Source organism: Nicotiana tabacum, chromosome 21 (assembly GCF_000715075.1).
Source record: "Nicotiana tabacum cultivar K326 chromosome 21, ASM71507v2, whole genome shotgun sequence".
Classification (NCBI taxonomy): Eukaryota; Viridiplantae; Streptophyta; class Magnoliopsida; order Solanales; family Solanaceae; genus Nicotiana; species Nicotiana tabacum.
The window spans coordinates 93,226,633-93,236,830 of NC_134100.1; the positions used below are offsets into that span (position 1 = coordinate 93,226,633).

At 29.6% G+C, this 10,198-nt stretch overlaps 1 protein-coding gene across 1 annotated transcript; it reads left to right on the forward strand.

Moving 5' to 3' along the window:
• On the forward strand, positions 1 to 1,412 carry LOC107829697 (transcription repressor OFP8-like). The gene is made up of 2 exons (XM_016657163.2): positions 1 to 402; positions 709 to 1,412. The coding sequence occupies exons 1-2, from the start codon at positions 102 to 104 to the stop codon at positions 1,263 to 1,265; spliced, it is 858 nt and encodes a 285-aa protein (XP_016512649.1). The 5' UTR covers positions 1 to 101; the 3' UTR covers positions 1,266 to 1,412.
• The last annotated feature ends 8,786 nt before the right edge of the window (positions 1,413 to 10,198 follow it).

Genomic DNA, 10,198 nt, shown 5'->3' on the forward strand with positions numbered 1-10,198 from the left:
CTCATAATTGTATAATAATTCTCTCTTCAAACTCTTCTTCTTCTTCTTCTTCTTCTTCTTCTTCTTCTTCTTCTTCTTCTTCTTCTTTTCTTTCTTCTCAAATGGAGAATAAATTCAAAACAAGAATTTCTCGAATGTTTAAATCTTCGTTTGGTTCATGCAAATCCAAGAATATTTCTGATGCCATTGATAATAAACCAGTTTTTCAACCTCAAAATCGTCACCAACATTACCAATTAGTTGAACTTTTCTCTCCAAAACCTCGTCTATTTCCTTCCATTTGTGCACCAAAATACCCTGAAAATTTCCAAACACAACAACAAAGGTGTTCACTTCCCAACAGTGGCGTACGCAGAAATTTCATGCAAACAGCAGTGTCGGTCTATTGTCACAATTCAACTTGTAAGTGATTAGTTTCCGTCTAGTACTATGTTTGTTTTAAGATTTTACCTCTTGTCTCAAATAATGGTATAATGTCAAGGGTATTTAGTTGAACATTTTTCACCGAAAATTATATGTTGCGTATATAGGTCAATATTTATTTTTTTGACATATATGTTAAATCTTTAATTAACATCTTTCGCAAATTTTTTGATTTTGCCACTATTCTCAAATTAATATTTATTTTGTATTATTTACAAGCTATGTATAATTTTTTACGAAGCAGTATCGGATGACATTTTTGACGAAATTCTTTTAATTTTACAGCTGACACAAATGGAAGAAAATGCCCTCCTGTATCACCAATTTTTCCCTTGAGTTATGACTCTCAAGAGAAATGCAACTTCAAAAATATGAACAAATATTATGAAAACAAAACCAAGAAGAAGAAGAGCAAGAAGAAAAAGATGACAAATTCCAAGATAAAAAGATTTGAGTTTAAAGAATTTCCTAATTTTGACTATAAGGGTCTTTTCAGCAGTGATGAAGAAAGTGAAGAAGATGACAATAATACCCTTTTTTCGTCAAGGTCATTTACTAATTCTGATTCTTCAGAATATTCTTTCCGGCGAAAGACACGGCGGAGAAGGGTGGCGAAAGGTGGCGTAAAAGGTAGTCTTGCGGTGGTGAAGAAATCAAGTGATCCTTATAGTGATTTTAGGGTTTCAATGTTGGAAATGATTATGGAAAATCAAATATTTGCAGCTAAAGATCTTGAGAAATTGTTGGAATGTTTTTTGAGTTTAAATTCACAAAATCATCATGAGGTTATTATTGAAGTTTTTACTGAGATTTGTGAAGCTTTGTTCTCTAGTTGGTGTTAGGAAAAAGAACAAGAAAATGTAATATGTTTTCTTATGTAGCTTTGTTTTTATGTCATTAATTAATGAAAAGTAGTAGCTAGTAGCCCTAGTACTCTTAACTGATGTTGATAGATTTATGTTAATGTAATTATTATAATTTATCATCCATATTGTCCTTGTAATATTACTTCTTCTTTCATCGTGATTATCTCTCGCCAAAAGTGGTTATTTTCCAAAATAAAAATTTAACTTACATACATTAATAATATAAAAAAAATTTCACGTTATACTTTATAATCGTTTCACGTACGTTATATATTATCAGTTTGACCTACAATAACGAGTAATTCTTGGTAACAAATATAAGAAAATAAACGAAAAAAATAAAATAATAATCGGCTAGAAATATAAGTGTTTAAATCGCATTGATATCGTACATAAAATTCATATTATCTGCATTTAGAGTTTAATTTATGAATTATTACCGGCAATTATCTTTTTTGTATGTACTTTATTGTAGAATTGTTTTTATATATAGTGAAGTACTTGTAAATAATAATAATTTATGTGGATCGGAGTAGAGGTAGTCCGTGAGAAGATTGTGAAAAGATGAATCAAAAGCAGAAGAAGAAAAGAGAGGGCAACGATTTGATAGTAGACTGACAAGAAGAAGAGAGGTAAAAATGACAAAAAAGTCTATGGATTGTTCTAAAAGGTGATTCACTTTATAAACATTTGATTGATGATGTAGATTGATGTAAAATAATGTATTTGTCTCATTTTCTTTCAAATATTTTGACTTATGAAAATTTTGCTTTTGCACAAAATTCAAGCTGATGAATTGGATACAAAAAAGTACAGCAAGGTTCCGGAAAAGATCGCAGTTAAAGGATATAACGCAGGCGACCTAAATCAAAGTAAGGGGTCGTTCGATTGGAAACAAATTATCTCAAAATTAATTATCTCGAGATTAATTATTTTGAAATTGTTATCTCACCTTCCATAGAAATAATATAACATTATAATCATCGGAATTAGTTATATTGCGAATCAAACGCGGGATAAACTTATCTTAAATTTAATCATGGATTAATTATCCTTTAACACATCAAACGAGCCCTAAGTACTCATATTTTACCACTCAAATTCGTGACTTGTAGGTAATACAAAAATAATTTTACCCTTGCTTCAAAACTCCCTTCGAATTAGACACAAAATAAGAATAAAAAAGAGGAAGAGTCAATACATTTCAAATGACTCAATTATTAGAGGAGCGTTTTATGTATTGATTTTGACTCGTAACATAAATGCCACCTTGCTTTTAATTTTATAATAACGTGTCATTTTGCCCCTCCATAATTGAAAGTTTAATGAGGATTTAAATCAGAGAATTGAATGCATTTATAAATTCAAATTTGGACTTTGGTGAAGGTATTTATTTTCAACTTGGATTGTCAAAAAGTCTGGCTATTCATTTATCAATTTTCATGAAAGAATCTATAAAGCATCTTCAAACATCACTATATACGGTCTACAGTTAAATTACCAGATGATAAGCTACTCTATATCTGCCAAGTCAGATATAACTTTTTCCATTCTTTTTCTTGTTTAGAAATTCTTATCCAGTTTGCCAATTTTATCAATTTTTAAAAAATGTAGGAATTGACAGCTATAGATTCAGGACTTAAGTTCTAAGGATTCAATCTTTAATATTTTTAGGATTGAATATATTATATTTTTAAAATTATGAGTTCATATCAACTATTTATTATAATTTTATTAAATTTTTGCACATAAACTTTCACTCTGGGTCGAAAGAACTGGGCGAATCATAATAATTTCTTAGTTACAACTTACAAGTTGTAACATAGCAACATACTCAATTTATGATTCTATCCCCAATAAAATCACCAAATAAATCTATGGAATATTATCCAGGATTTGAATTCCTTGAGAAAATAATGGGTTTCTTTTTCTTTCTTTTTTCTCAAAAAAAAAAAAAAATCGTCGGCAAGGATTAGAAAATCAATAAGAAATTATTCTCCACATGATTGGTTTGATAGAATTTGATAAATTAAGAGACATGTTCATGATTGAATGAAGCATGAGGACAATATTTCTAACATTGTATATGTTGTTACTATATGTTTATTGGTATATATAAAGGAGACAAAATACAATACTGTAAATTAGGTGAATCTTTTTTTGTAATTCTATATAAACCAAATTTCCATTGACCAATATATATTCCATTTGTTTCCCATGTGTGGAATAACAAGGAGGCAATGGTACAGAAATTCTGTACGTTGTGTTCCACTCCAAATACATAAAATGACATAATTAAGCACTAATTAGCTGGTTTCTTGATTTCCATAAACTAAGATGTTGAGAGAGGTAGAAATGAGGGAAATTAAGAAAGAAGAGTTAAGTTAATTATATACACTAATAACATCAATCAATACAGTAATTTAACATGTTATAATAAGATATTATTTTATTTTGCAAGTTACCATATCAGATTGGATATGCATAACAGGACGAATTATTATAGGTCAGTTTAATATGAAAGTGTAATATTTTTTATACTAATAAGGTTTGTTTGGTTACCGAAATTATATTAAGTTTGAGGTTGTATTTATCGATCGTTTGATTATTGGTATTAGCTAATACATCATAAATTTTATGTCAAAATCTTAATATTATCTATGTCATATAGGAGGTGGGACATCGAGGAGTCATCATCGGCAACCAACCGGTGGAGCGGCTTCCCAGCCGTCCTAGTGGCGGATACACAATTTAAATCTTATGGATTTAATTTTTTAGATTTTTAGTATTGAACCTATTATATTTTTAAAGTTATGAGTTCATATTTACTATTTTTGCAATGTTTAATAAATTTTTACATATAAATTTTACTCCGCATCGAAAGTTATGGGTTCGGTTGAACTCGTCGGTGGAACACTACTTCCGCCTCTGTGCCGTCCCACTGCCTGCACCCTCCATAACGAAAGTACGTAGAAATCTTAATCTGTTTATTTTCTCCTTTAATAAGATTGGGATGATGTAGAATTATAATTTGCGGATTATAATCCCGAGATAACCTTGTTTAGATGTATAAGAACACTGATATTTTTCTTCTTTCATTTTTATGTAAAAAGACAAAAGTAATTTGAAAATTTTGAACTAATGAGGCTAAGGTAGTGAGACTCAGAACTCAAAAACTCCAAAGGTTTCCAGTTTCCACTATCACAAAAGCATTGAAAACGATATGTCATTTTTAACCACTTTACAATAAGAAAATGAAATGTCTACTTCAAGAAATTAATTAAAAGGACTGCAGTAGGGCATGTTTTTCCATAAAAATGCAATGAAAAAGAAGACACAATGGAATTAGAAATACTGCAAAAAATGCCTCACAGTTACAGAGAGAATGATACCAAAATCATTAACTGAGAAAAAGACTGCAAAAATATTTAACTGTATAGCTTTGTTTCTGACCTATTGAAAGCAATGTAACATTATACATAGATATAGGTTCTGATTGGCACATTTAGAATATAGATTTTGTAGTCTGATTTTAGGGTTTCTTTATTTTATTTTTTCTGTTAACATTCCTTTTTGAGTAATTACATGCAGGTTATATTCAAAAATTCAAACAGAAAAGGGATACAAATGGAAGAATGACAGATTTGTTGCATTAGCTTTTAAGCTTTGCATTAATTGATGGGGCACTTTTTTGGGTTATGAGCCCATTCTGGTAGGGGTAATCTTGTATTTAAAAGAGCCTATTTTTGTAACCTAATGGCCAGCCCAAGGTATAATACCTTTTCCTCTTTTTGAAAATATTACAATAATAACATACCTAATGTGATTTCACAAGTAGCGTTTAGGGGTATACACAGAGCTTACTCCTACCTTAAGGACTCGTTTGGTACGAGGGATAATGGATAATTAATTCTAGTATTAAATTTCAGATGAGTTTATCTCACGTTTGATTGGGATAAATTCGTGGTATAACTAATCACGAGATTAGTTACTCCACGATTGCAGTATTTTTTTATCCCCATGGGAGGGCGGGATAACTAATCTCGGGATAATTAATCATGTGATAATATGTTCCCAACCAAACGACCCCTAATTGAGACAGAGGGGCTGTTTTTGATACAAAAATTGAGTTTAGTATCTTTTGGTTAATGAAAACGGCAAAATAATTTGGTGGCCTAGTTGGAATTCTTCTACTCTTAATTAGAAATTCGGATTTGAGCTCTAATAAAGAGACTTTTTAGCGGGGAACACCTACCTTCCTTTTTGAATCTATTTGTCACGAATTTAGATTAATCAAATTAATAAATTTTGAATATCAGATGATTAAATTGAAAAAAAGAATATAGATATTCTATGACAAATCTAGAAGTCCAACCTTTTGATAGAGCCATATATGTCCATACTTTTTCCCGAGAGTTTAACTTTTATATACTAACAACGCCAAAAGAATTTTCACATTAATCTCATCTAAAAAATTAGTACAAACAACTAAATTCAAGATTTAACCTGTTGTAAGATAACTCATTATTAGTGTTGTTATGTGTTCGTCATTCTTTTTGGATGGAAAGAAGTAGCTTTGGTTGAATACTTTTCGAACATTGGGCCTGAATCGGTACTCTCAAAAGTTGGGCTTGCGCCTAATATCAACTTTGGGCCAATGAAGTAAGCCCAAGAATTCTCAATTATAATGTCTGTTCGACCTTATCCTTTTTATGGGATTGACAACCATTTTTTGGGGCAAATACGCAGATAGCCATTTTTAGGAAGGAATTTTTTCTTTCCTATTATATTAAACCTTATTATCAAAATTGTTCCAATTTTGAAAATTACCCGCCCTAAATAAGGTTTGCTTATAATTTATATATAATCCATTATTAGTGCCTTAAATTAGGGGATTAAGTTACACCATTTTTTTTTTTCTCTCCTCTTCTCTTTCAATAAGATTCCTTCCAATTGTGGATTACCTATTTTAAGCTAAACACAAACTCGTCCAAAAACATATGAAACTTGCTTCAGTCACAACTTCTTAGCTGTGTATGTTCTTCTCTATCAATTTAGCACACCGTTTTCTTGATTCACTGACGTAATAGCACAGCAATTCAATTCTGTTGAGATTTGGGAATAAAAAAAAAAGCTTTCGAATTCAAGTATGTACTATACCGTTTTCATTATATAAAACGATTAGCAATTGATTTTCATCGTTCAACTTCTTTGTTCTAGTCAGATATACTATTCGATAGTTTATTAATCAATTGATTGTCAAAAAAATAATGTATCTTATAATAACATACAAATTAAAAATAAATTTCGTACAAATTTGATATAAATTTAATACATCTACAATAGCATATAAACTAAAAATAAATTTTATATAACTAATTATATAATATACAACTTAATTATAACTTATCTATAACTTTCAAACATACTAAAAATAAATTTCATACAACCAATTATATAGTATACACTTATTTACAACTTATCTACAACGTTCATACATTATTTTTACTAGTAAAAATACATCATACAACTTAAATACAATTTTCATATAAATTTTATTCAATATATCTTTTGTATATTTTGTATCTGATTTGTATACATTTTGTATGTGGTGTGTGCTTATTCTCTCTAAAATTCCAATCAAAACTTTCTCTCTTAATATAATTTTGATACATATCAACAACTTTATGTAAAAATATAGTATTGATAACTTAAATACAAATTTTATACAATGATTCATACATTATACAACTATTTTTCAACTTTCATACAACATACAAATAAATAAATAAAAAATAACTATAACATAATATAATTTACATACAATTATAATACAACTTTACTACAAATTCGTAAGTATATTGTATGCATGTGTTCTTCTTCTTATTATTATTCTCTTTCGAGTTTCAATCTAAAATTCAGCCAAAATCAAGTCTAGTCTTCACCAATCACCCTCAAAATTAAGATATAAACTCCAAACAATATTTCCAATTGATTGCAACAACACCCAATCCAAAAAGAAAAAATGGTTTTTGAAAATCCAAATTCGAATTCAAAGCTCCAAAGCTTTTTAATGGTTGTCAATGGTGGAGAGTCAACACTTTTAAAATTTATTGATTGACAATTTCAATTTGAACACTAATTGTGCAAAATGAAAGAAAATTGTAAAGTTAAAACTCTATAGTAAAACGATCGAAATATATTGATGAATTCCATTAAAAATATATACAACATAAAAGGATAAAAAGTAGAGAACATTAGAGGAAGAAACTTTGGGGAAAGAACAGAGAATGACAGATAGAGAGACGGAGAGAGAGAGCGCGCATGAGCAGTGGCGGATGTAGTATAGTATCAATGGGTTCAACTGAACCCATAACTTTTGACGCGGAGTAAAATTTTATATGTAAAAATTTACTAAAATTATAAAAATAGTAGATATGAACCCATAACTTTAAAAGTATAATGGGTTCAAATCTAAAAACTTTAAAAGTTGAACCCATGTGATTTAAATTCTGGATCCGCCTCTGCGCATGAGAGAGAGACGGAGAGAGAGAGAGAGAGAAAGAGAGAGAGAGAGAGAGCAGGAGAGAGAGAATATGGATGAGAAATAACCGATTCCTTATTCAATTCCTAATATAAAGGGATACTCATTTAAAACTAATTTGTATATAATTGGTAAATTGTATATGGCAATATAATTAAGTTAAAACTTAATTAGAGAGGGTAATAAAGTTTCATATGTAGTATAGGAAGGTAAAAATCTCTTTTCGGAATGCTATTTAGAGATTTTTCAGTATTTATTTTGTCGTAAATTTTCAAAACTAAAATCTTAACTTCAGGACATTTTTGCCTGAAAAATTGAATTAAAAAAGTGAAATTCAAGACACAATGACTAATTCCTAAATAGCAATTCTTTAGAGTGGCTACTTCTGGCAAAATACAAAATTGGTTTATTTCTATTGCAATATACATTAATGTGTCTTATTTTTGAAATATATATATATATAACTAATTGCAATAGTATTACTTTTGAAAGCCGCTAAAAATATATATTTCTTATTATTTTTTTCCATTGAATATGCAACTTTAATATTTATTTTAGGAACAGACTAATATGTGTCTTATTTTACCGAAAGAAAAAAGAAAAAGCAGGGGAAGAAAGTCAAATTTGATAATAAGTAAAGGTTGCGTATCCATAGAACACGTGTTACTAGCAAGCTTGTTGAGACAACATATATAGAGTCTGTTTGAATTGACTTGCTTTAAGTGCTTTTAAGTCAAAATAATTTTAAATTATTTTGTAATATTTAGATAAAGTAAAAAAAAATACTTTAAATCTCTTATTTTTAAGCTAAAATGACAAAAATAAGTCAAAAGACAAAAGTTAGATTTCTGACTTATAAATTTTGACTTAAAAGTCAGTTACAACAAGCCTATCCAAACCGGCTCATAGCTTATTTAAGAAGTGCATTGACACATAATTGTAATTTTTTAAAATAAAAACATAGAAAAAGACCTAAAGTAAGTAAGTAGGTTTAATTTAATTATTATCAAAAGAGGCAGGTTAGTGTAGAGAGTGGAGCAAGAGTAATTAATTAGGAGGGCGATCTTTGTTAATTAGATATTGTCCATTTGGTGTACGTGGATCATCTCTAATCACTAATGGAAAAAACTTTTTTAACTTAAGTAAACGGCATTACGTTAAGCCTAAACACATGGTTCCCATTTTCCAGCCGACAATAATTTCATTATAATCTTTTTGCGACACGTACCCCTAAACACTTTTGTCGCTTTTCCATTTTCGGTATTTATTTTGAGGTCGATTAATTTGGATTGTATAGTGTAAGGCTTAGGGATACATTCCCTATTAGAATTTTTTCCTTTTTAGAGTTCAATTTCGAAATCTCTAATTATGGATATAGATATCTTATTCATCTCATCACAATTCTGGCTAAGAATAAAGATAAAGATTAAAAGCACGAAGTTCTTCTACTTATTTTAAAAAAGAAAAATTATAAATTTAGATGTGTATTTGTATATGGTCAAAACCGCTTTTGCTCTTCATGTATTTAGTCGAGATTGGAATATGATGGACCGAGCGTCATCATCATAATATCGAGATGAGATCTGAAGCCAGGTTATCGAGCTCAAAATTCAGGGACCGATCAATACCGAGCTCGAAGTCAATATCGAGCTCGAATCAATACCGTGCTCGAGCCAATATCGAGCTTGAGTCAATATCAAGCTCGGGATTCAGAGATCGACCAATACCAAAACCGGCCAAGATCGGACTAAGAGACAAAGAGTCGTTGTAGCCGCACCAGAGGAGAGAATCTCGGCGGAAATTAAGGAAAAACTAATTAACTAATCTATCATGGGATCCCCATTATGTATTTTTAATTATATCCAAAGTAAGATTTCTCCCTATATGAGGAGTGGCTATCATTTCTGTAAAGGGGACATTCAACATTAAGACATCAATACACTCTCACATTTCAAAGATATTGAGATTTACACTTATATAGAAACATTATCCTTTTTTGAGTTTTGGACAGTGATTCATCTTACTTGTTTATAAATCATTTTCTGCTCAATTTGATTTGTATTTCATTCTTTTTTACAGTCAATATTCGATATATTTCTACTTATTTTTTCGATTTGTACCAAGTTATACCACGTATCCTTAGAACTACGTATAAATTCAACTCTATCCGTTTTTCGGGTAAACAATATTCTTGATTAAGTTCTCATATTTTATAATTTACATAAACTGTGAAAATTATTAAATTCCACAATTCAAAAAGTTATGTTAAAGCTTATGTTGATCGTCGATTAATTTAGATTTTTGATGCATGAAACTCATTAATGGAGGGAGCGTTTCCTGTTAATTTTTTTTTCATACATTGGGT

Bases quoted from the DNA above. Each gene is read 5' to 3' on its own strand.
- LOC107829697 (XM_016657163.2), top strand. From the start codon at position 102: ATGGAGAATAAATTCAAAACAAGAATTTCTCGAATGTTTAAATCTTCG. The intron at 403-708 runs GTAAGTGATTAG...TTAATTTTACAG, and splicing joins CTATTGTCACAATTCAACTT to CTGACACAAATGGAAGAAAA.